Here is a 25,936-nt window from a genome sequence, read left to right on the forward strand (position 1 = left end):
TTGGGAAGGGTTCCCCCCTCGATGGCCTCTGTGTATCCGCACACACGCAAATATCACACACACTCCCCAGCTTGGACCCTTCCTTTTGGAGAGCTCCCCTGCAAGAGTCAGTCCTTCTCCGCCTCAGAATCCTGTGAAAAGCAGGAAGCAACAAGCAGGGATTCTGTGACAGGAGCTGGGCAGGTCTAGATCAGATCATGTTCTTTCAGATGCCACTGCTCCCTTGGGACCAGAATGCACCATGACCCTGTTCCTTAAGACTTCATGCCCGCCCACCGCAGCCTTACACTACTGTACACTCTGGCTCAAAAGTTTAAATTTGCTATCCTACACTCTAGCAACAAACTTAACCTTGATCTTAACCTACAAGAGGCAATACAACTTGAACATATTAGCCCCCAAATTATATAAATAGATGAAACTCCCATATTATTAAGGGATATCAGAGGTACTAAGTCCTTCGAATATATTTTTAAGTATAACAGTTCTCATGTTAGGCCAGTTATGTCTGTTTTCATAGGTCTGTCTTCCTCACTGACTACTTAAAGTGTGAATACCATCTTGTTGGGAAAGCTGCACAATGCCTGACACTTCATTCCATTAATATTTGATAAATAAGTGAATAAATAAATGTATGGCCAAGGTCAATATGGCTGAAAGACCAGACTATCTAGACTCCAATCCCAGCTCCATCCTTACTTGCTGTGTGCCTTTGAACAAATTGCTTGATCTCTCTCTTGAATTTTCAGATTCCTTATAAAATGCTGCAATAATACTATATACTTCATAGAATGTATATCCCAGTGCCTGACACAAGGTACTCCATAAATATGTTATTACTATTGCAATTCAGAATGTCTGGTCATCATAGCTACCAAAATTCTCCAAGCATTTAACTGGTTTAGTCTCCCACTCTAGTCAAGAAAACCCCATTTTGTAAGAGCAAAAATAAACCAATGGGACCTAATCAAACTGAAAAGCTTTTGCACAGCAAAGGAAACCCAAAAGAAAACAAAAAGACAACTTACAGAATGGGAGAAAATAGTTTCAAATGATGCAATGGACAAGGGCTTAATCTCTAGAATATATAAGCAACTTACACAACTCAACAGCAAAAAAGCCAATCAATCAATGGAAAAATGGGCAAAAGACCTGAACAGACATTTCTCCAAAGAAGATATACAGATGGCCAACAAACACATGAAAAAATGCTCAACATCGCTGATTATAAGAGAAATGCAAATCAAAACTACCATGAGATACCACCTCACACCAGTCAGAATGGCCATCATTAATAAGTCCACAAATAACAAGTGCTGGAGGGGCTGTGGAGAAAAGGGAACCCTCCTGCACTGTTGGTGAGAATGGAAACTGGTACAGCCACTATGGAGAACAGTTTGGAGATACCTTAGAAATCTATACATAGACCTTCCATATGACCCTGCAATCCCAATCTTGGGCATATATCTGGACAAAACTCTACTTAAAAGAGACACATGCACCCACATGTTCACTGAAGCACTATTCACAATAGCCAGGACATGGAAACAACCCAAATGTCCATCAACAGATGACTGGATTTGGAAGAGGTGGTATATATATACAATGGAATACTACTCAGCCATAAAAAAGGATGACATCATGCCATTTGCAGCAACATGGATGGAACTAGAGACTCTAATACTGAGTGAAATGAGTCAGAAAGACAAAGACAAATACCATATGATATCACTTATAACTGGAATCTAATATCCAGCACAAATGAACATCTCCTCAGAAAAGAAAGTCATGGACTTGGAGAATAGACTTGTGGCTGCCCAATGGGAGAGGGAGGGAGTGGGAGGGATCGGGAGCTTGGGGTTATCAGATACAACTTAGAATAGATTTACAAGGAAATCCTGCTGAGTAGCATTGAGAACTATGTCTAGATACTCATATTGTAACAGAACAAAGGGTGGGGGGAAAAATGTATACATGTAAGGATAACTTGATCCCCACGCTGTACAGCGGGAAAAAAGAAAAAAAAAAGAAAACCCCATTTTGTAAGCCTTCATTTCATGAGCTAAGACATGATTTCATGGGCTTCCAGAATATGGAAGCGTTCCAGGCACAGGTGGTGGTGAGCAGCTGTTTTCCATCTCCGCTGAGGACCAGCTGAGAGTCTTAAAGAGCCATATGAGTGATTTGGGTATAGAGTCCTAGGAATAGCGTCCTCATGTTTGAGAGTGTGAAACCCTAGGCTGAAACCTCAAGGGAAGCCATGGAATCCTCCTCTCTTGAGATTCTCAAAAAATGGGGTCCTTAATTAGCTCCAAGATAAAGACCAGGAAACATCTCACATTAAAAATAAGCAGTCTGCATGGGTCAGTCAAGTTTGAGTTATATGACTGCTGACCTAGGTCCTGCAAAGGACCATTTTACCTAGAGATACATGTAAAACGGAAGAAAGTGTGGGAAGCAGATTCCGCTACTGAGTGAGACTGCAATGAAAATGGTTTAATACGCTCTTAATCCTCACTCAAAATAACTTCAAATCTCATTAAGAAACCATTTCTGAAGGATCTGAACGGATGGTGCTTCATGAGAGCAGGCAATGTTGGAGGCCAGGTTACAGGCAACCTCAGGTAAGTACCTAACATCCTATTACATGCAGATCAGGCCATATGCAATTTCCAGCTTAAGATGGCAAACAGAAGAGGGGGAACGGCACTCCATTCCACTCTTTTGGCAGAAAAGTGTCAGAGAAACCCCCGTCCATGGAGAGACCCAAATAACACACCTATTACTCTTTTCAAGCACAGGAGTGGTTTGCATATTCCCTCTAGGGAAGCAAATACTCTGATTTGAGGGAAGAGGTGGATGCCATCTCTCGCTCTTCTTGGTTGCTCAGAGGAAGAGACCAAAGACAAAGGAGATTTCTAGGGTAAGAAAAAAAGTTAGCAGAGACATTGATCCTGAGCAACCTGAAGCCTGCGTTAGGGCTGAAAGAGGGGTGTGTATAGGTGACCGAGGAATCAAGGCTTGTTTGCCGTTTTATAGCCATGTAAGGGGATTAGGCAGAAAGCAGGAATGCTGATATGTGATAAAGACACTTCAGTGGAATTTAACGGTTTATTCTCCTCCAAATTACTGAACATTAGGTTTAAATGTTTCTATATAAATATTAAATTGTATGTGTATAGCAGGATCGCAAATTCGCACATTACCACTCAGTTTTTTTTTAAGGAGAATGTAGCCTCTTGATTTCCTATAACTATTCTTCCTCCAAGCAAATACTCCATGAGGAGTGGGGGCAAAAAGAAACTCGCCAATTAACAGAATCTCAGTCTCTTCCCTTTTAAACACTGTCTTTTGGTAATTCCTTTTTTAAAAGAGAGATAATTCTGTTTCTCTCCTCTCCCCGCAAATGGCTTATGGCGACGGGAAAGAAAGCCAATGGCTGATATGCTCAGCTCTTTTCTTAACAGGTGGCTGGTCTGGCCAAGCCCTGACCTGACACCTTCAGGGGCACAACTGGTCCCTTGAGGCCTTTTGGGACACTGTGCAATCATTTCCTGCCAAAGTCCATGTACGCCAGGCTGGAGGGAGCTGGAGGCTCTGCCTCAGACCATGGTCACCCCCAAGACCAAGATGCTACATCTCCCAAGCCAAAGCCAGCTTCTCTGGAGCAATGGATGAGAAAAGGGGCCACACGCCCCAGTGTTCTCAGGCTTCCCATTCCTAGCAGTCTATTTCTAGACTGCTCTACATCCTAAGTGTCCACCTTGTAAAGGAGGGAAAAAAGTATTTTCTTCTTACAGCTGCATTTGCTTTTTTTCACCACAAGTGGTTTTAACCGTGGAAGCTGTCAACGGTCGTGACCTTCAGCAACCTCACCACCACCCCCACCACTAAAAATGCTGATAAACAACGAAGAACTCTGAGTGACCCTGGTTCATCAGACCCTTACAGGGCCCAACTGAGGGTTCTTTCCTGACCAGTGAACAATGGGACTTGTTTTAACCCAACCATGCACAGATTAATGGACACATACCGACTTTGCCAGAGTACGAGTTTTCAGTCATGAAATAGCATAAATACCACTGCCTCCTCCCTTTCTAGTGCACAAAACCCACTGACTTTCCCCCTTAGAAAATGTGTCCACTGCTACATATATTCCTTTGTCTCGGAAGTAACAAAGCTTAGGACCTGCTTTGTTGATGCCATAGTCACTGGTTTTCCATGAATAATCCCAACAGGAGAGGAAGTGAGGACACAGGTATCTGATGTCTTTGCCTTCCTCTTTGGTCCTCACTCTCCCCCTCTAAAGTGCTTCTTTTTATGAGGTAGGATTTCTCCTACGTCATTGTTCCAAGGGGCACTAAGCCACATGGCCTAACATTGATGGTAGATGGGATATAGGAAGAGAAACTGGCTTAGTCATAAGAACACCTATTGAGAAGTAATATTAAATTATTCTTCCCATTACATACCTGTATCAGGAGTGAAACATCTAGGAGTTCCCTGGTGCCACAGCAGGTTAAGGATCCAGCATTGTCACTGATGTGGCTTGGGTTGCTGCTGTGGCACAGGTTCAGTCCCTGGCCCAGGAACCTCTGTATGCTGTGGGCATGGCCAAACAAAATAAAAACCAAAAACCAAAAAACAAAAACAAAAAAAGAAGGAAAATCCCATACAGTTGGCCAACAGGCACATGAAAGATGCTCAACATAACTAATTATTAGAAAAATGCAAATAATAACTATCATGAGGTACCATTGCAAACTAGTCAGAATGGCCATCATTAAATGTTCTACAAATAATAAATGCTGGAGAGGGTGTGGAGAAAAGGGAACCCTCTTACACTGTTGGTGGGAATGTAAACTGGTGCAGTCACTATGGAGAACAGTATGAAATTTCCTTAAAAAACTAAAGTTGTGATATGAACCAGCTATCTCACTCTTAGGGTACATCCAGAGAAAACTATAATTCAAAAAGATACATGTACCCCAATATTCATAGCAGCACTACTTATAATAGCCAAGACATGGAAATAACCTAAACGACCATCAACAGATGAATGGATAAACTTGCAGTACATATATACAATGGAATACTACTCAGCCATAAAAAAGAATAAAATAATGCCATCTGCAATAATACGGATAGACCAAGAGATTATCATACTAAGTGAAGTCAGTCAAAGAGAAAGACAAATACCATATGTCATTTATACATGGAATCTAACATGTCACAAAAGAACTTATCTAAGAAACAGAAATAGACTCACTGACATAGAGAACAAACGTGATTGCCACGGTGGAAGCGGGGTGGGCAAGGATGTAGTGAAAGTTTGAGATTAGCAGATTCAAACTATTGTATATAGAATGGATAAATAACAAATCCAACTATGTTCAATATTCTATGATAAATCATAATGGAAAAAATTTAAAAAAGAATATGTGTATAGTGTGTGTGTACATATGTGTATACACATTTTATTTTCTATACATATATATATCGATTTTCTGTAAGTCGAAATTAACACAACATTGCAAATCAACTCTACTTCAATAAAGTAAATTTTTTAAAAAGAATGAAAAATCCGCAGTTTAATCTGGTAGGCAACAAGATAAAGCAATTTTACTTATTAGATTGTATACTAATCATTTTTTAAAACACACACATATAACACTTAGCACATCCTGGATTTTTTTTTTTTTTTGTCTTTTTTGCCTTTTCTAGGGCCGCTCCCACAGCATATGGAGGTTCCCAGGCTAGGGGTTGAATCAGAGCTGTAGCCGCCCGCCTACGCCAGAACCACAGCAACTCGGGATCCAAGGCGCGTCTGCAACCTATATACCTCAGTTCACGGCAACACCGGATCCTTAACCCACTGAGTAAAGCCAAGGATCGAACCTGCAACCTCATGGTTCCTAGTCAGATTCGTTAACCACTGCGCCACAACAGGAACTCCCATCCTGGATACTTTTGTAAGAGCTTGACTCGTTTAATTCTTGCCCTGTCCCTACGTGATAAGTACTATTGTAATCACCATGCTCATTTTATGGATGAGGAAACCAAAGCACAGGACAGTTAGAAAATCTTGCCAGGATTACAAGGTGAGCTGTAGATGGGCCAGGTGCCTATGAAACTCACAAACTACTGACATTGGGGGTCAGCATACCAACCTGATGGGGTTGCAGTCTTTTAAGGAAACTCACTGAAGGTCTTCTAGATCAAGACACTTAGGCATACACTTCCTAATCTAACCTGACAGGTGAACAAAGTTTTTTTTTTTTTTTTTGGTGTTTTTTTGGCTGTACCCACAGCATAAGGAAGTTCCCAGGCCAGGGATCAAACCTGTGCCTCAGAAGCAACTCAAGACACTGCAGACACAACTCCAGATCCTTAACCACTGTGCCACAGTGGGAACTCCAACTTTTTAAAGAATAGAACATGCAGTTTTTAGTTAACAGAGTAACTAATTTGCATCAGCGGAACTTTTGTCCATATTTTTTTAATTGAAAAAGTAATAGTAGACTTGGAAGTTAAAAGGATCAGTCCTCGGGAGTTCCCATCACCACTCAGCGGGTTACAAACCCAACTGGTATCCATGAGGAGGCGGGATGGATCCCTGGCCTCACGCAGTGGGTCGGGGATCTGGCACTGCCATGAGCTATGGTATAGGTCGCAGACTCAGCTCGGATCTGGCATTGCCATGGCTGTGATATAGGCCGGAGGCTACACCTCTGATTCGACCCCTGGCCTGGGAACTTCCGTATGCTGCAGGTGCAGCCCTAAAAAGAAAACAAATAAATAAAATATAAATAAAGGCTATGACATTCGTTTAAAAAAAAAAAAAAGAGGATAAGTCCCTAGATCCTTGGTAACAAAAGGCTTTTTCCAGCTGTTAGCACCTTACCATACAATGAAACCATTATTAGAAAGACTTCAGGGAGGAGACCACTCAGTGTGCTCTCTCCCTCTGCAAAAATCAGCCAGAGACAAGCATCTGCTATAACATTTTCTGGTTTAATCGCTCTCAACATCAGAACCATAGTACATTAGGGTACAGAACCTGTCTGTACAATTACACATACAAAAAATGTTCTTCGTGAGGAGCAAATTTTCAGCAAATCTGACATACGGCAAGAGTCATTCCTACTGGAGGGTTTGAAAGGAGAAATGGAAATTTCCAAGCTGTCCCCCTCCTCCTTCTGCCTCCCATGACCCTCCAAACGTCAATTTGCAAAGGCCTGCAGGAGGAAGGGAGGTATTAAAAATCTCAGGCACTCATGCCTTCTCCCTTATGGAAGGGGTGAATTTTTAGGAAACATTTTCCATCCTTTATTATACTGATGTTCCATCCATCTGCATCATTAGGTTCAGCAGTTACCATGACAATATGATGCCTACAGCAATCTAACTTGATAGCCAGATGCCAGAATGTGAAAAAATAGGACCAGCTAAGAAAGGGAGAGAAATATAATTAATCTGAACCATGAAAAAAAAAAATTGTGCAGAAAACTAAAACCAAGAGGGAAACTACCAAAATGTCACCGAAGAGGGAACGAGGATGGGAAACAACGATTCACTTTCAGTATAAAAATCTTTCGCTCACTAGAGCCATGAACTGGTCCATAACTAAGGCTGAGGAAGGAGTCAAATTTAGTCTAGACTATTGGTCCCAGTGCCCCTCCTCCAACAAATTCCTCCTGCTGAACCCGGTGGTGTCATCGCTGATGCCAGCAGGGGGATTTTTAGGCCCTGACTTTTCCAAGGATCTGAAGCCACATCCTAAGTGCTGCTGCCATGGCGTTCTCCTCACCTCCAGTCTGCTCTTCTACCAGCTTTTCCATCTGACGAAGTCATCTCCACCATCATTCCAAAGCCAATCTTAAGAGAGGGAACTGAGCTGTATCCTGGGAGACCCTGTCCCCTCCCCCTGTCCTCTCTGTGCCCCGTGGAGGTGATCGGGCAATGGACTAGCACAACCCTCTTGGGAGCTCCCATGTGACAGAGGGGCTGGGAGCCTGAGAAAGGAAAGCAACATAAAAGCTGTGCTTCAGGAAGACCAGCCTGGGGTGGGTGGTGATTCTCGTCATGGCTGGGTTGGATAGCGGCGCTGAGCTAGGCGATTTGGCCGGTTCAAGCTGGTAGCCATGGAGAGCTGGAAAAGAACACATGTGGCAGTAGGTTACGGCCCCAAGCCTGACTCCACCCAGGGCTGACTGGCTGGATTGAGCTCGGGCTTCCCGAAAGTCTAGAACCCTTCAGCTGCACGTGGCTTCCCATGATGGAGTTCTCACTATTTCCTTTCATTCAACACCTTCACCTCTTAAATAAGGAGAAAGAAATTCCATTTTACAAAGAAGAGAGGCCAATGATGCATCGGAGGGACCAGTCTGACCCAGATCACAGGGAAGCAGGGAGTTTAGCTTCTCCCAAAGTTTGCAATGATCCCCTCACCCCCAGGACACAGCACCACTGCAACCATACCGTTGACACCAACTGTCTCTCTTGAGTCTCAAGACTTATGAATGGTTGGGAGTTCCCACTGTGGTGCAGTGGAAACGAATCCGACTAGGAACCATGAGGTTTCGGGTTTGATTCCTGGCCTTGCTTAGTGGGTTAAGGATCCAGCATTGTCGTGAGCTGTGGTGTAGGTTGCAGACGTGGTTCGAATCTGGCGTGGCTGTGGCTCTGGCATAGGCCAGTAGCAACAGCTCTGATTGGACCCCTAGCCTGGGAACCTCCATATGCCGCCAGTGCAGCCCTAAAAAGACACACACACACACACACACACACACACACACACACACACACAGACTTATGAAAGGTCAAGAGCAATATGAACAATAGTGACATTGACTGAGCCTATTCTGAGCACCAGGCCCTTCGCATACCTACTCCCATTTAATACGCATGACTACCCAGTGAGATAGTTCCACTAGCCCCATTTTACAGATGCAGAAATCAAGACTTAAGTTAGTCAGGGCTCAAGAACTCATGCACAGTAAGTTGTTAGAAGTAAGTTATAAACCTGGATCTCCTTCATCCAGAGCCTGTGCGTCTAACCCCTCTCCCTCAGGGCCTCCTTACCTGGGGAACCTGAGACGGGTTGTAGAGAGGAACAGCCCCATTCATGGAGGTGGAGGGAGCAGAATCCCAGAGCTGAAGTAGGGCTCAGAGGGAACACCCTGGGATGGAAAAGAACAGAAAATCCTATTAGGCATCATTTCCCAGATGCCAGAAGGTCAAGGGCTTCCTTGACGGTCAGCTTTGGTCAAGAGATGCAGATGTGGTGAAACTCAGGGAATCGCGAACAAACAAGCATGGTTCAAGGGGGCACAGCCAACCCCAGGGTGTGGGATGGCATTGCAGAGGCTCGGGTGCTGCCCGCCTGGAGCCCATGTAGAAGAAGAGCCATAATAAATATATTAATAGCATCATAAAAAGTAACCTCATCCTCTTTGAAAGGCCTGAATCCTGCATGAGTGCTGTAACCAGGCCATAAGAAATAAAAACGTTTTCCTAGCAATTGATATGAAATCCATACTGGTGTGGACAATTGATTAAGAGTTTATTACAGCCCTTGCCAAGGATATTGGTGAACTCTGGCTCCAGCTGGGACAGGAAAAGGGGCCATTGGCTAGACACCACCTAAGGAAGCAGTTATGGGCTAACTCATGCTCCCCCAAACTGCATATGTTGACATCATAACGCTAGTATGTCAGTATAGACTTGGAAATGGGGTCTTTAAAGAGGTGATTAAGGTAAAATGAGCTCATTAGAGTGGGCCCTAACCCAATATGACTGGTGGGGTTTTCTTGTTTTGGGGGGGTGGGTTTTGTTTTGTTCCTTTGGTTTTGTCTTTTTTAGGGTTGCATTCTCAGCATGTGGAAGTTCCCGGGCTAGGGGTTGAATTGGAGCTGCAGCTGCCAGCCTACACCACAGCCACAGCAACGCAGTATCCAAGTTTCGCCTGCGACCTACCCCACAGCTTGCGGCAGCACCAGATCCTTAACCTACTTAGCGAGGCTATGGATCAAACCCACATCCTCATGGATACGAGTCAGGTTCATTACTGCTGAGCCACAACAGGAACTCCTGGTATTCTTATAAGAGGAAATTTGGACAGAGACACATACAGAGGAAAGACCATATAAAGACTCAGGGAGGAGTTCCTTTTGTGACTCAGCAGGTTAAGAACCCAACACAGTACCCATGAGGATGCGGGTTTGATTCCTGGCCCCTCTCAATGGATTAAGGATCCAGCATGACCAAAAGCTGCCACGTAGGTCACAGATACAGCTTGGATCCCATGTTCCTGTGGCTGTGGTATAGGCCAGTAGCTGCAGCTCCAATTCGGGACCCCTAGCTAGGAATTTACATACACTGCACGTGTGACCCTAAAAAAGAAAAAAAAAAAAGACTCAGGGACTAAATGGCCATCTACAAGCCAAGGAGAGAGGCCGCAGGAGAATCCCACCCACCAACACCTTCATCTCAGATCTCTGCCCTCCTGAACTGTGAGGAAGTAAGTTTCTGGTGTTTAAATGGCACAGTCTCCATAGAAACAACCTAAATGGCCATCGACAGAGGAGTGGATAAAGAAGATGCAGTACATATACACAATGGAATAGTACACAGCCATTAAAAGGAAGAAAATAACGGCATTTGCAGCAACATGGATGGACCTAGAAATTACCATGCTAAGTGAAGTTAGTCAGCGAGACACCATCATCACACGTTATCACTTACATGTGGAATCTAAAAACAGGACACAATGCACTTCTTTGCAGAACAGATACTGTCTCACAGACTTTGAAAAACTTACAGTTTCCAAATGAGACAGGTTGAGGGGCGGGGGGATGCGCTGGGGGTTTGGGGTGGACGTGCTATAAAACTGGGTCGTGATGGTCATTGTACAACTATAAATGTAACACAATTCACTGAGTAATAAATAAACAAACAAACAGCACGGTCTCTGATATCTTGTCACGGCAGCCCTAGCCACCCTCCCCATGAGCCAGGCCCTCACAGGGTGGCACCTCCAGCCCACAGGAAGGTTCACTGAGCATGCGGGAACCTGCTGGGGCCCAGGCTCCAATGGCAGGCTGCTCACCTCAGGCCCTGACAAGCCTCCATGCCCAGGGCCCTCAGCTGTCCCCTCACTGGATGCTGATCCTCGGACTTCACCCCCACCTAGAAAGCGATGAGTCAGAGGTATCCGCACTGCTCAGGATGGAGAAGATACCTCTCCCAGAAGGCACCCCCCTATCCCCCTGGGGAGCACAGAGAGGACCACAGGAGGCCCAGAGGACACAGGGTTGGCAGTACCTTCGTCGCTGGAGAAAGCACTGGTGCCCGGCAGAGTCTGGGGCTCTGGGGCAGGTGTCGGTGGGAGGCCCAGGACAGGCTGGGTGGGGGAAGATGCCCGGGGGGTCTCCTGCTTGGTGGAGAAAGGAAGGTGGGACTGATGGTTAAGGACTCCAGGCCACCGCTTGTACCCCTGCAGTGCCCACGTGGCGGCCTCCCCAAAGGCAGATGCTAGGCTTCTCTCCCAAAACTCTTTATTTTTTCAGGCCACTCCTCTGCTCAATAATCCAAATTACTCCTGGCCCTCTGATGTTAAAATTCTTCCTCCTGACTCTTAGGGAGGGCCTTTCATCATTCACCTTTTCCCTCCCTGGACCAATTTATTTCCCACAGTCTCCCATCACAAGGCATCTGCTGCATCCAGACCAGGGTAGAGGTGCCAGCTCCGGGGCCTCCCAGGGCTGAGGACGCTTCCCCAGAAGGGCCCACGGAAGCTCCCGTGCCCTCCCACCGAGGTTACCTCGGAGTCGGGACTGTCGGACGAGTCTTCGTCTCCAGAGGGGGATGCATTGTTGGTGGGCTTGGAGCGAAACCAGCTGAACCAGCCAAACCCCGAGCTCTGGAAGGGAAGGGGGAGCACTGTGGTTGGCAGGTCACCTCGCCCTCTGAATGTGAGGCCCACCCACCCACTGCGCTAAGACAGGAGGGGAGGGGAGGGGACAGGACCACAGCCCCGAGGCCCAGCTCTGCTCCACCGTCTGGGAAGGGAGCCGTGGGAAGAGAAGAATCCAGCCACCTTCGTATTCTCCTTGGCCTCTCCAGGCCTTTCTCTCTGGGCAGTACTTTGGGAAGACTTCTTATCTGCCTCGTCGGAGGACCCCTCCTCATCATCCTTGTCTGAAACAGCTGAGCTCTCAGACACACGTCGTGCTCTGGGAAGCTGGGGCACCTGGAATGAACAAAAAGAGAACATTTTTACAGCACTCGCCAGGTGAGAAAGGCATGCTTACCTGGACTCCCTCACCTGACCTGCTCAATAAACCAGTGGGACAGCCTTGCATTTTACTGATGAGGAACTCAGGCCGAGCCAGGAGAAATGATTTGCCGAAGGTCTCAGGACAAGGCCTGGGCCCAATCCCAATCTTTGGATGTTCCCTAAGCCTACGGGGGGTTGGCCAATGTGCTTCTTCCCCCAGAAAGATCAGGTTTCCAGAACTATGCCCGGGCCTGGAACAAGGGATGGAATGCTACTGCTGGTGATGAAGAGAGCCAGGGAACATCCTCAGGGACCCACGAAGCCAAAGGACAGGGAGTGTGACAACCACCAAAGGACAGGGAGTGTGACAACCGCCGAAGGACAGGGAGTGTGACAACCGCCGAAGGACAGGGAGTGGGACAACCGCCGAAGGACAGGGAGTGTGACAACCGCCGAATGACAGGGAGTGGGACAACCACCGAAGGACAGGGAGTGAGACAACCGCTGAAGGACAGGGAGTGTGAAAACCGCCGAGGGACAGGGAGTGTGAAAACCACCGAGGGACAGGGAGTGTGAAAACCACTGAAGGACAGAGAGTATGACAAACACCAAGCCTAACTCACCCTCAACTTCGCTCCCTCGAAGACTTAATCAAGATTACATGTGAGCAGATGTGCCAGAGGGGAGAAAAACACACTCACATTCCTTTATGTTAGTGTTGTGTGTGCACTAAAATATACACAGCATAAAGCTTATCCGTGTAACTATTTAAGGGTGCAAATCAGTCCCTAGTATATTCAGGATGTTGTACAGCCACCACCATCCATCCATTTCCAGAACGTTTCATCCATTTCCTCAACAGAAACTCTAGTCCCGTTACACCCACCTCCCCATTTCGCCTCCTCCTGGCCCCTGGTAACCTCTATCTACTCTTTTTTCTCTATGAATGTGTCAATTCTAGGTGCCTTATAGAAGTGGGATCAGACCGTGTTTGTCCTTTTGTGTTATATATATACATTTCGCCCTCCCAAAAAAGAGTAATTCATATAACCTTTGAAAAATGCTTTGGCAAATACAGAAAAAGCTTTATTGTTTTATTCTAATGAGGACAAAATGTACTTCATACCACGTGCTATTTTAAACACTTTATATACAGTGATTCATTTAATCCTGACAACTGTCCTATAATGTAGGAACTATTATTATCATCCCATTTTACATATGAGAAAACTAAGGCACAGAAAGGTTAAGCAACCTGACTGAGATCACACAGCTAGTAACTGGCAGACCAAGGATTCAAACCTAAGCCATCTGACTCTCCTTCTAGGAATTTTTCCTAATCAAGTAATTCAAGAAATAGACAAGGGCTTAAATACTAGAATGTCCATCACAGCGTTTTACATGTGAGGGGAAGGGAAGAGTAGTGAGAAAGAATAGGAAAGAAAAGAAAAAGAGACACACTTGAAGGGTTTAGCAATGTGGGAAAGACCAATTAAAATCTGAGCGCCTACCAAGCCCTCCAGGATCCTGCCTCTCTCTGCCTCCCTGGTCTTGCTTCTCAGCCCCCTCTCCTGCTGCTCACTTGGGAGATACCATGATTCCACAGTCATCCTGACTGCACCAAGTCAGTCCCACTACAAGGCCTTTGCTCTTGCAATGCCCTCTGCCCAGAACACTTGTTCCCTGAATACTTGCCTGACTCATGCCCACCCTCCATTCTGACCTCAGAGATGCCTTCCCTCCCACGCCAGCGAAAGTAACATCCCTCCAGCCTACAGTGGTTTATTTGTAGTCACCTTGACTGAACAGAAGCCCCATGAGGGTTGGCTTTGTCTGGTTCCCTATGAATTCCCCAGCGCCTGCAACAGTGCCAGGTACACCGAAGGACCTCAGCATTCGTGAATGAAGAAATGCAAGAGGGATGGTGTTTTCCTACCGTGGATTTTATCACACCGATACAAAAACATCTTTAGGAACGGCACGGAAAATCTCATTTTATTGTACTAAACAAATAAGAAATAAAGCTTCATCTACATGCTCTTAGCCATTTAAAAACACAGGCCTATGTATATACATTTATATACACACATATACACACAGACAGGTATCCCCCACTTTATGAAAGTTTGTGTTATGCCACTTTGCTTTTACCAAAGACCTACATTAGTGCCTGTATTCACTAACCAAAAAAAAAAAAAAAAAAAATCCAAAGACGATTTTTGCTTTTACAAAAAGAGGCAAAAAGCAAAAATAGCACTCAGTGTTTGTTTTGCAGGAGCCATGATAGAGGCAGCATGCACCCCAAGCAGTGAGCGCGGCACCGCCAAGCTCCTTCCCGGAAACTACATTCAACAACTCAGCATCAAGCCGCCATAGCTTTGAACTGTGTCTGCGAGCATCTGTGCTTTATCTCGATTTATTTTGTGCATCATTAGCAAGATGTGTGCTAAGGTAATTGCTTCTTCCCTTTATGCCATTTAAACTTATGAAAGGTTTCACAGGAATTCTCTGCTTTCAGAGAGCAGGAGCAATGTGTACATAGAAAAAACATTAGAAGGAAAGAACCAAAATATTTGACTGTGGGCTTCTGAGTGATGTCTGTTTGATTCTTTATAGGATACTTTTTCTTCACTTTTCAAGTTTTCTATAGCAATACTGTACTGATTTTTCAGTCAGGAAAAAAAGTCAAGCATAAAAATGTTTTAAGGCTTGTAGCCCGGTTACTACTTGAGAAAGTTAATCACCCTCCACCAGGCAAAGCTAGACAACATCTGAAGTTCAGGACTAGTGATGCCCATTGTTGGGGGAAGGGATTCATTCATTCAGTAGCTGGATGGATGATTGACAAGACAGGGTCACCTCTAAGACCTTACAGCCCACCTGAAGAGGAGCGACACAGCTGCCATAGGTCCTTCTTGGGAATAAAGCAAGGGAAAAAACTAAAAGAAATATCAAGAGTCTTCCATGGCAGGGCATGGCAAGTGTTCAGTATGACAGTAGGAAGAGGGCATCAGACGGAGCAGATCTGTGAGACCAAAACTAAACCCAGCCCTGCTGCCCTTGACCCCATGGACACAGGTTGGTGGAATGGGACATAAACAAGAGCAAGCCTCCTCTCCACCTCTCAGGATCTGGTGCAAAAAGAAAGAAAGCACATCACGGAGGAAAGGGCTGGTGCAAGGCACAGGAAGGCATCTGCATGTGGCTAAGTAACCAGGGCACCAGGAGGAAACCGCAGCTCAGAGCGGCACCCATATCTTCCAGGCTTGGTCCTCTCACCTGTGGTTTGAAAACAACCTTCTGACCATCAGGAGGCTGGAAGGTTTCTGAAGACACCACCGTGTTCTCTCCTATGGCACAAAAAACAACAGATACTGTGATGCAAGGCTGTGCCTTTTCCATCTCTCCCGAAGAAGGGTAATGGGGACACAGTCGGCTTTCCTCATTGCAAAGCAGCTGGAGCTCCGAGCCCATAGCCCCAAGTGCATGGCAGTAAATGCAAAGTCCATTTGCACAGCCCTCTTAATTCCAGCCACCCCAGGACGTGCTGCTAACCAACCCCCACCCCAAAGCAAGGTCACTCCTCAGAAATCCCGGAAATCCGGGCCACGCTGAGCTGGGTCACAGGGCCTTCCCCTCAGTGTGAGTTTCCCACCTTGAACGGGACCTTATCTTAGAAAGTCTAAGACATGATCCTTTTATTTGATTTCCAGCACTTCCCTGGCATCGCTCACCATTGCTCACTCACCCTCAGCCCCCCATGGTCAAGGCCTGATGGCACAGGATAAAAGCACAGGGCTCTGCCCATTGTCCCGGCACTGATGATGTCAGAAAGAGGACTTGGCCCAAACTACAGCTGGAGGCACGTGTAGCCTTCCCTGCCTTCGCCTGCCTCTGCCCTAGAGACTACAGACTCCAGGGGGAGAGTAGCAGAGGCTGCTGTTGGCCGCACTATGCCCGTCCCAGTCGAGAGCGGGCTGGAATGGACGAGAGACATCCCCCTTGGATGTTCACGAAGGACCAGCCTCAGGCTAACACACAAGAGGCCCTCGATCATGTGCATACCCACCAGTCAGATCTTCACTGGCTCCCTCTCCCCACACTGGTCCCTACTACCCCTCGCTCATCTGCTTGCTTGCTCCTTTCCACACCTCCACACCCGAGGCTCCCTGACCCGCTGGCAGGTCTTACCAGGTGGCGGGTGCATCTGCTGGGCTTCCTCCCAGGCCCTTTCTCCAGGAGCCCCTGTCACGGCCACACTGCCAAGAGTCCCTGGCAGATGGGTCTCTGGAACTTCGTAAAGAGGCACTGGGACCCCAGTCTGCTGGGAACCTCCTCCTGCTGGGTAGGAGCTGGGCTGGAGGGCAAAGGGCTGCTGTGGGCTGAGCTGGGCTGGGCCCGTCTGCTCTGGCGTTGGCCACTGGGCTGAGCAGCCCCCAAGGGCTTCCGAGTTGCCTTGCTGTCCAGAAAGATCCTGGTAGAAAGTGTGTTCTAAGGACACAGGGCAGAGGTAGAAATGAGCGTGACAAAAACGTGACATTTGTGTGGACTGATGACACCAGGGACATTCCAGCCCATGTGCTCTTTGAAAGCAGCCCCAGGGACAGGCCTGGTGTGGCTGCCATTCGTGTGATGCCAAGCACCACACAGCAGTGACTGTAACGCGTCTCACCACCCATGACTTAGAGTTTACAAAACCATCTCCCTCGCTACCGGGTGCAATCGCAGAGCCTTAAACCCAGGGGCTTGGGAGCGCAGAAACTGCTATTGCCTTTAACTCCGTATTTTTTGTTTTTGGATAAACTTTCTCCTCTAAGGATTTCCAGATGGCCCTGGGCATCGGAAGCTTAGAAAGTCTCCAGTTAAAAGCCACATCAGACTTCGGGAATGAGAGCTTTGCTTTTCAGGAAGCAGAGCACTAGCTCTAACAAGGGACCTTGGCAGGATTCCTTCTGGAGCTATTATTTTGCTGATGAGATGGACCAAGGTGTGGACATGGACAATGTCTGACCCAAGGTTGTGGGACTGGTATGGTCAGCTGACCCCCCGGCTCAACTGCGTGAGAGGAGACACCGCTGCTTCCTAGAGGAAGTGGCTATTCAGAAACACCCAGCCTGGCGCTCCTGCAGCCCTTCGCCCTCACAAATTCTGAGACACAGCAGCAAAGCTGGGAAACAGAAACCAAGGCCTACACTTCCTTGCTGTCCCCTTGCTCATCCCTGAAGGAAGCACAAAAGGCTGGGGAACAACCGCAAGAGATGAGGGCCTGCCCTGACCCCACCAGGGGGCGCTGTTTGGGGAAAGGGCACAGAATTAACTGGGGTGATGATGCCTGCCCCACCCAACACTTGAGGCATCCTGAGAGGAAAGGAGAAATCTCCTGAAAACACTTTGAAACCTATTTCACGTGTGTGGCAGTTAAATGCTTCCTATGTCCCCACCACTGACGTGAAACACCGGACAACCCACCAGCTCTGGCCTCGAGAAAGGTATTCAACTGGGGAGACGCTACTGACACAAATGAAACAATTCGATAACCACACCACAAGTGTAACAGCTGAATGGGAAACAAAAACTCTAATCATGCCAAAACACAAGTGTCAGGGATGCTGTGGGCAGCAGACCTGTGTGGAAAGGGGGCCCGGACCACTGGGTTGCATTGATATGGGCAAGGAAGGTACTCCAGGAAGGGAGGAAGGAATATTTCTTAAGTTGTGTTACCTCACGTAATCAGATCCTGAGAGTCAGCAATTTACACGCTCAGTTCATTGCTTTGGGTACCTGTTGTTTTTCTGGCTCCAGAAATATCCAAACGAGCAGGATGAGGATCCCCAGTGTCTCCTGCTCCCTTTTGCTATTAAGATAAAATAAAAGCCTCTTAAACTACTCCATATAGAAGGGATGAACAAGAAGGTCCCCCTGCAGAGCACAGCAAACTATATTCAATATCTTGAGATAAACCTTTGTGGAAAAGAATATAAAGAAGAATGGGAGTTCCTGTCGTGGCGCAATGGTTAACGAATCCGACTGGGAACCATGAGGTTGCGGGTTCAATCCCTGGCCTTGCCCAGTGGGTTGGGGATCCAGCATTGCCGTGAGCTGTGGTGTAGTTTGCAGACGCAGCTCGGATCCCATGTTGCTGTGGCTGTGGTGTAGGCCAGTGGCTACGGCTCCGATTCGACCCCTAGCCTGGGAATCTCCATATGCCGCGGAAGCGGCCCTAGAAAAGGCAAAAAGACAAAAAAAATAATAATAATAAAAAAAATAAAAAAAAGAATGTATTTTCGTAAAAGCCTCTTAAGCAACACAAAGAAAAACAAAGACAGGAGTTCCCATCGTGGCGCAGCGGAAACGAATCCGATGAGGAACCATGAGGTTGCAGGTTTGATCCCTGGCCTTGCTCAGTGGGTTAAGGATCCGGTGTTGCTGTGGCTGTGGCATAGGCTGGCAGCTGTAGCCCCGATTGGACCCCTAGCCTGGGAACCTCCACATGCTGCAGGTGTGGCCCTAAAAAGACAAAAAGACAAAAAAAAAAAAATGCAAACAATGAACCGTGGTTTAAAATTAAATCAAAAAGAAACTTGAGAGATGACAAGATAAGGGAGGCTTGGTTGACTGCTAGGACTGGAGGCAGGAGGTGGTGGGGCTGGGGCAGCCTCCGGCCTTCCTACCCCCCAGCTCTGCACACAGCAGGCAGGGACCAGGAGGGTCATCCTTTCCCAGAGGAAGGGGCAAAAAGAAGGAAGTAAACCATGGGCCCCAGAGTGGGCCGTGTGTACCTAAAAAAAAATCCCCCTGTGCTTTCTCAGAGACACAGGGGAAAGAAAATAGAGGAGGCCCTGTTCCAATTACTGTTCCAATTACTGCCAGCCGCTTCTGTAATTGTCAGAACAAAAAAGGAAAGGCCCGGAAATCTTTTAAGCAATTGCCCTACAGTACATGAAAGTGACACGGGGCCACAGTGAGCCATCGTTCCTCCCAGAGAGACGGATGCTTTGAAGGTCATAAAATGTATTTTCTGAGACCGCAGGGATGGGTGGCAGGGGGGATTGGGAAGAGGGCCCCCCCATCTCACACACAGACACCGGAAAATGAGGCAGCAGCCAGGAAGCCGAGAGCTACCCCTTCCCCGGTCAGGCTGTGCCTCGTGGGTGAAGGGACCCCATGGCCCTCCCTGGAGTTGGGGACTTGCCGGCTCCAGGAGCCACCCCCTTCCCGTCACCTGCAGCTCCTTGTGCCGCCCCCGAAGGTGCAGCAGCCAGTCTGGCTCCAGCTCCCTGTCTCCTGGGCGGCGGTGGCGCTCTAAAACCAGAGGGTCTGATAGCTTCAGTCTCTCTGCCAGCTGTGCCAGGTTTCCAGACCGTCGGGGCAGGAGGAGGAGAGAAATGAGAAGAGAAGTGGACAGGCCAGGGGGAGAGGCAGTAAGAAAGAGGAAGAAAGGGAGCCTTCACTCACTTGTAAACCAGATCACAAAGAAGAATGGCCGGGTAGCAAATGCAAAGGTATCTCCCCCAAATCGCAACACAAACGTTAACCCATCTTGGGGGTAGATATTTAGATAAAATAGGAGGTGAAACTATGACTCTGCTTTATGTCTCTGCACAGCTGGCCTCAGGAACAGTGCTTCTCAGACTTCAGGGCTCCCAGGAATCACCTGGAACCTGGTTAAAAATGCCAATTCTGATCCCAGAAGTCCGTGGGGCCTGAAACTCTGCATTTCTAACAAGCCCCCCTACAAGGGGAGGCCCACGCTGCTGGTAGAAGGACTGCTTGTATGGCAAGACTGTTTCATCATTAAGTCTCCAAACTTTCCTGTACCTCTATTCTGGGTCCTGAGCTTCCCTCAACCATCATCCTACTGGCAGAAATTTGCCAGGAAAGGGGGCTCAGCACCACCAATTTTCTTGGTTATGGACTCCGATACTTGGGCCTTGTCTGAAGCAAAGCAAAAATTGATGTTAAGTTGCCTTTTTACTCTCTGCTAATGGATTTTTCTTCAATTCACCGGAACAACTATTTGCCTGATTGTTTTCTTTCTTAGGAACTAAAAGTTGCCCTGTTTTTGTTTACTTTTTGTTTGTTTGTTTTCCTTGAATGTATCTCACATGTGATCAAATATTCCATGCATCTAAAAGCGTTTTAATAAGGACCATCTCCTGTTTTAATCACTAAAATATATTTTCTAAACCCAGTTTTTATCATTAGAGCGGTTCACTGTTAACATGCAGTTTTAACTGTACCAAAACAGCAGATGCAAAAATGAATTTCCTGCATGGTACACGCCTGGTTTCCAGTCCCCCGATTTCACTGCCTCCACACCCCCCACACCCCCCTGCCACAGCATCCTTCTTTGTGCAGTGTCAGGCCTCTGCTTATCACATCTGGGCATGCATATGTGGTCAAAGACAGCCATGGGCTCCAATTTTACAGCATGTTCAAAGGAGATGAAATGGGGAGTCTGAGCCGCTTTACAATAGTTTTCTCTGAACACTGAAGATAACACACCTGCAGAGAACCCTTTGAGAAGCTCACCTTGATGAGTTCCACTAATAGCACAGGGTGACTGCTCTCCCCCTGGCTCAGGAGGGCTGTGCCGATGGCTTCGCAGTAATGCAAGGCCTGGGACGCAAGGCCGTAATCTGCCAGACGGGAAGCATAAAGGAGTTTATACACCTGTGAAAGGAGCAGAGCCAGTGATGAGTCCATCCAGGCAGGGAATGAAAGAGGGACATGGGAGATAAGACTTCTTGGAAGTCAGCTGGCTGCCAACTTCCTCTAACTCTGGATCCAAACATTGAACGAGGGCCTTGTACCACTGGGGGCATGCTATCTGTATTTGCATGGGGTTCCAAATCCAGCCCACAGTTCCTGCATTATAGAGAAAGGGATGGAAGGCACATCAGCTGAACCTCCCTAGGCTCTGGTCACCATGGCAATGTACCAGTCTTCACTCCTTATTGGCAGCCCACATCCCTAGGAAGCCTGGTGTACACGGGGCACAGGACAAGGCATGGGCCAGGGATGGGGGTGGGATTGTATAAAAAAATGAAAAAAAAAATGACTCCAGTGCAGTAAGATACAAGTAAGGGTGCGGAGAAGCATGAGGGACCGAGCCAGATGGAGCATGAGGGCTGGGAATCAGATAGACCCAAGTTCAAATCCAAGCTCCATGCCAGGTATGGGACATTGAGCTACTCACCCCACCTCCTCTCTGTGCCCTGGTTTCCTCACTATACTAGGGGGATGATATACCATCTCCCCCTTGGTTGTTGTGAAGATGCAATGAGATACTGAGTCCTTGGAACAAATGGTACCCAAGAGATGTGAGCTGAGAGCATGGAACACTTCTGAACCTCTTTTGAGAAAGGAGTGTAATCACGCCTACCTCACAGGATCAGAAATGATTCAGTCAAACATCACAGCACAAAAAAATAAATAAATGAAAACAAAAGTGAAAAACCTCTTCTAAAAAAAGGGGGAGGGCATCATAGCACAGTGCCAGGCATGTAGAACTCATTCCCCAACACCAGCCAATCTCATTGCTTTCAGCACAAAGACAGCTGAGAGGTGGGATGATTAAAGAAGAGAAAGAGACTGAAGACCTGTGTGGATGCAAAGGAGCTGGTCGAGCAGGGCTTTGATGGAGAAAATGGGCCTTTGGTAAAACTCTTTAAAAAGATACTCATTGGGTCATTTCCCTACAGACGGTAATTCATTCATTTCCAAGCCTTTGTTTTGTGTTTCACTCTGTGTGTGTGTGTGTGTGTTTGTGTGTGTGTGTGTGTGTTCCACTCTCAATACAGGCACTGAAGCGGGCTTTATGGATTTCAGGGGACAACAGGGCATCCAGTAGAGAGATTGAGATGAGAAGTTGGAACCTGGAGGCGGAACCACAGCTGCAGCCCTGAAGGGAAGAAAGAAAGGTGGGGGCCAAGGACAGAGCAGGGAGGAAATTCCAGAACTGAAGACAGAGATGTCCAAGAGAGATAGGCGAGGCAGGCAGAAGGAGAGGGAAAAGGGTGAGCGGCCCCCGCGGGGCCTTCCTGCTCCCACTCCCTGCAGGATGGCCATGGAGCTGAGCGGAAAGTGAGGTCCTTTGGCGGAAGGAGCCGCAGGGCAGGCGTGAGGCGATAACGCCAGGCTGCCACCGATTCTCATTCACCAAGAGTGAGATGGGAGCCTCCAGCCAAGAGGCCACAGCAGTGTTCTGCCTTCCCATCTTAAGATGCAGACCCTTGGGGGGCTAGAAAGAAATCCTAACCCTTCCCACACTCCAGCTAATGAGGAAAAGTCCAGGGGGTGACTCAGCCCGGCCCCTGTGTGCCAGACAGCAAAGCGGAAAATCCAGCCGCCCATGGTCAAGGGGGCGGAGCCAAAGTGGTGGCCTGGCGAGGGTTCAGTTACCTGGAAAGAAGGGATGAAGGATTTGGGGCGGCCCAGCATCTGACAATATTCGAAGATTTCCGTCCTCTGGATGGCCTCAGTTGTTGCAAATTTCAAAAACTCCTGACTAAAATCAGGGAATAACAACAAAAGAGATTGAGGTGGGGGCGGGTAGGGGGTTGGATTTCAATCCTAGCAGAGAGCCAAACACCAGCTGCACCCATTCGCGGTAAAGCTTCTGTCCTGGGCTGATCCCTGGGGCAGCTCCAAGAGAGAAAGAGAATCTGTGGCCCCGTAGGCTCTAGGGGGAGGGAGGTCCCCTGCCTTCTTCACTGGAGGGTCCCTTAAGGCAAGCTGCCCTCCCTCCTCGCTGGGTAGGGCACTGGGTCGGGCACTGGGTCGTCCCCCCACCCCCACCCCCATAAGCACGCTGAGGGCCAGACTCAATGCAAGAGCCCAGAGTGGGCATCTGCGAGAGGCCAGCCTGCAGAAGAGCAGAAGAGATGGAGCGAGGTGAGAAGGTGACGTTTCGGAAAGAAGGCCCGGCAGGCAGAGGGCGACACTGCTGAGCCAAAAGTCAAATGCGGGTCCCTGTGTTGGACGGTCCTTCTAGTGAGGAAGCCAACTGGGTGAACGTGATCAGAGGGCCCTGGGAGTCCCCACGGGCCCCCAGACAGCTGCCTGGTTTGAAATCGTAATCACATGGGCTACCCCAGAAACATCCTTGTACAATGTAAACCTAGGAGGGAGACACATTAACCCATTTCTCTTACTGTCACATCTGGCCAGGATGAGCTTCTTTGATAAGCTATGTCCCATCGGAGAAAATGACCTTAACAACAGGCCCTGGGATGAGCGTTTCTACAAAAAAGAGCCCGACAGTCTGGATGTCAAGTCCAACCTGAGCCCACACTAGCTGTGCTATCTTCGACAGGTTACTCAACCTCTCTGTGCCTGTTTCCCTCCTCTATAAAGTGAAGATTAAAAATATGCCTTCTTGGACTTGGAACGCAGACTTGTTTGCTGTGGGGCAGAGGGGGGGGAAGAGAAAGGGATGGACAGGGAGCTTGGGGTTGGTAGATGAAAACTATTTCATTGGAATGTATGGGTGACGGGGTCCTACCCTACAGCACAGGGAACTGTGTCGAGTATCTTGGGTTAGAACATGATGGAAACTTTGAAAATAATGCATGTGTATGAGTGGCTGGTTCACTTTGCTGTGCAGCAGAAATGGAAGGAATATTGTAAATCAACTATACTTTAATTAAAAAATTTTTTTAACTCAAAAAATATATATATGCCTTCTTCCCAGGATAAATGTGTGATGATAAAAGGAAATAGTGCAAATAAAATGGATGGCTCAATGTAAGAGCTTAGGAATTCTTAACTGTTGCAGGGAAAGAGAAAGACCCAGAATGCGGGCTGGCGAGAGAACAAACAGGTCTATTGGTCCATTTAGTCGCTGTCTGGGGGCTTATTAAGATCCTTCCGCGTGAAAAGCCTAATGCTATGGCCAGCAGGGAATAAGCGACAGGCAGGACTGAGTAGTTTGTGTTAGTGCAGGTTGTCGGGGCTCAACACAAACTTCTTCCACTTTCGGGTTTGGCCCAAGGCAGGCTCTGAAAACAGGCCCGGGGCGGCCTAAAGCATGAGCCTCAACCTGCCCCAATCTCACTAGCGTTTCGCAGGAGTCCGTCTCTGGTCGTGGAGTCAGGGCGCCACCGAGTGGCCAGAGCGGCACAATACAACTCACAGGCACCGGCTCGCCGCTTCCCCGAGCAGCGCCTGGGCTCGACGCCCCCTGGCGGTGTGATGCGGCACCCACTCGGCAGCATCTCACCCAGAACCTACCTGTGCCCGAAAATCACCCCAGGGGAGGGGACCAGCAGTAGCTGAAATTCACACAAGACGATGGAAAACGGAACCATGAAGGCCCTTCAAACAATCCCCGGAAGACGTCCTTCCCACTCCCTTTCCCCCCAAATTATGGCATACCTGTGGCTACTGCCCAGCAAGGCCAGGTGGTCTGTCTTGACGGTGTAGTAGCCGAAGGGCACGTGAGCCATGAGGTAGCAGAAGTGAGCTGCCTCCACCAGCCCCTTGCCAGCTGCAGGAGGAGAACAAGCCTGGGTCATGGGACATGCCCACCACCCGCATAGGAGGGAGAGGGCTGGAGAGGGGGCTCTGAGGTCCTAGTGGAGCCTCATGAGAACAAAGCCTCGAGCTTTTCACACTACGAGTCACGGACTCCAAACCCCACTCCCTCTCCGATCACATTTTTTTTTTTTTTGGTCTTTTGTCTTTTTAGGGCTGCACCTGCAGCATATGGAGGTTCAGGCTAGGGTCTAATCAGAGCTGTTACTGCCGCCTACACCACAGCCACAGCCATGCCAGATCCAAACCGCATCTGCGACCTACACGCAGTTCACAGCATCGCCGGATCCTTAACCCACTGAGCGAGGCCAGGGATCGAACCCGCAACCTCCTGGTTCCTAGTCAGATTCGTTTCCACTGCGCCACGACAGGAATTCCTCCCACAGGATTTTTGACTTCTGACATTACATTTCACTTCGCTTCCACCAGCATAAGGCAGTATTTCCCATTCTCCCTAACGGATTTTTTTTTCTTTTTTTTTTTTTTTTTTGTCTTTTTGCTATTTCTTTGGGCCGCTCCCGTGGCATATGGAGGTTTCCAGGCTAGGGGTCGAATCGGAGCCATAGCCACCGGCCTACGCCAGAGCCACAGCAATGCTGGATCTGAGCCGCATCTGCAACCTACACCACAGCTCACGGCAACGCCAGATCGTTAACCCACTGAGCAAGGGCAGGGACCAAACCCGCAACCTCATGGTTCCTAGTCAGATTCGTTAACCACTGCGCCACAACGGGAACTCCCCTAACGGATTTTTGATGAGGAAGTTTCTAAGCCTCTGAGTCCTTCCGGAGGGGAAAAAATGAGTACAGATACCTGCACCTGAGCCGGGAGGCAAGCGGGCCATTGGGGGTGGCAGGTTTTTAACTAGGCTTCTTGGGGCACTAATGCCTCCCCTGCTGAAATTCAACAATAGAAGGCTTCTCCCAGCGCTCATAAAAAATCACATTCATTACCAAACCATTCCCAGTTTTAAAAGGTTCTCCCATACATTTTCCATTACCTCAACATTAAATGAATTCAAATAGATAAAGCAACAAGCACAGTGCCCGGTGCCCAAGAAAGTTCCACAAAAGTTAGTCCTCTTTCTACCCAGGTGCCCAACAAGCTGCCATATTTGAG

General features: G+C 47.9%; 1 protein-coding gene across 20 annotated transcripts in view; it reads right to left on the minus strand.

Moving 5' to 3' along the window:
- Positions 6,994-25,936, minus strand: part of SEC16B (SEC16 homolog B, endoplasmic reticulum export factor) — a 64,303-nt gene continuing 45,360 nt past the window's right edge. For 10 of the 20 annotated variants that reach the window (XM_021063697.1, XM_021063694.1, XM_021063693.1 and 7 more), the window contains 13 exons: positions 24,659-24,770; positions 22,685-22,790; positions 20,813-20,953; positions 19,503-19,622; positions 18,062-18,134; positions 16,472-16,771; positions 15,560-15,630; positions 12,101-12,253; positions 11,825-11,923; positions 11,326-11,437; positions 11,111-11,190; positions 9,085-9,182; positions 6,994-8,152 (listed from right to left, as the gene is read on the minus strand). In XM_021063697.1, the coding sequence (XP_020919356.1) occupies positions 9,126-9,182; positions 11,111-11,190; positions 11,326-11,437; positions 11,825-11,923; positions 12,101-12,253; positions 15,560-15,630; positions 16,472-16,771; positions 18,062-18,134; positions 19,503-19,622; positions 20,813-20,953; positions 22,685-22,790; positions 24,659-24,770 (1,424 nt within the window). In that variant the 3' untranslated portion in view covers positions 6,994-8,152; positions 9,085-9,125. The remainder of the gene's footprint in view (positions 8,153-9,084; positions 9,183-11,110; positions 11,191-11,325; positions 11,438-11,824; positions 11,924-12,100; positions 12,254-15,559; positions 15,631-16,471; positions 16,772-18,061; positions 18,135-19,502; positions 19,623-20,812; positions 20,954-22,684; positions 22,791-24,658; positions 24,771-25,936) is intronic. The other 10 variants (XM_021063708.1, XM_021063706.1, XM_021063704.1 and 7 more) reach the window with 3 other exon arrangements.

The sequence above is a fragment of the Sus scrofa genome, chromosome 9 (assembly GCF_000003025.6).
Source record: "Sus scrofa isolate TJ Tabasco breed Duroc chromosome 9, Sscrofa11.1, whole genome shotgun sequence".
Classification (NCBI taxonomy): domain Eukaryota; kingdom Metazoa; phylum Chordata; class Mammalia; order Artiodactyla; family Suidae; genus Sus; species Sus scrofa.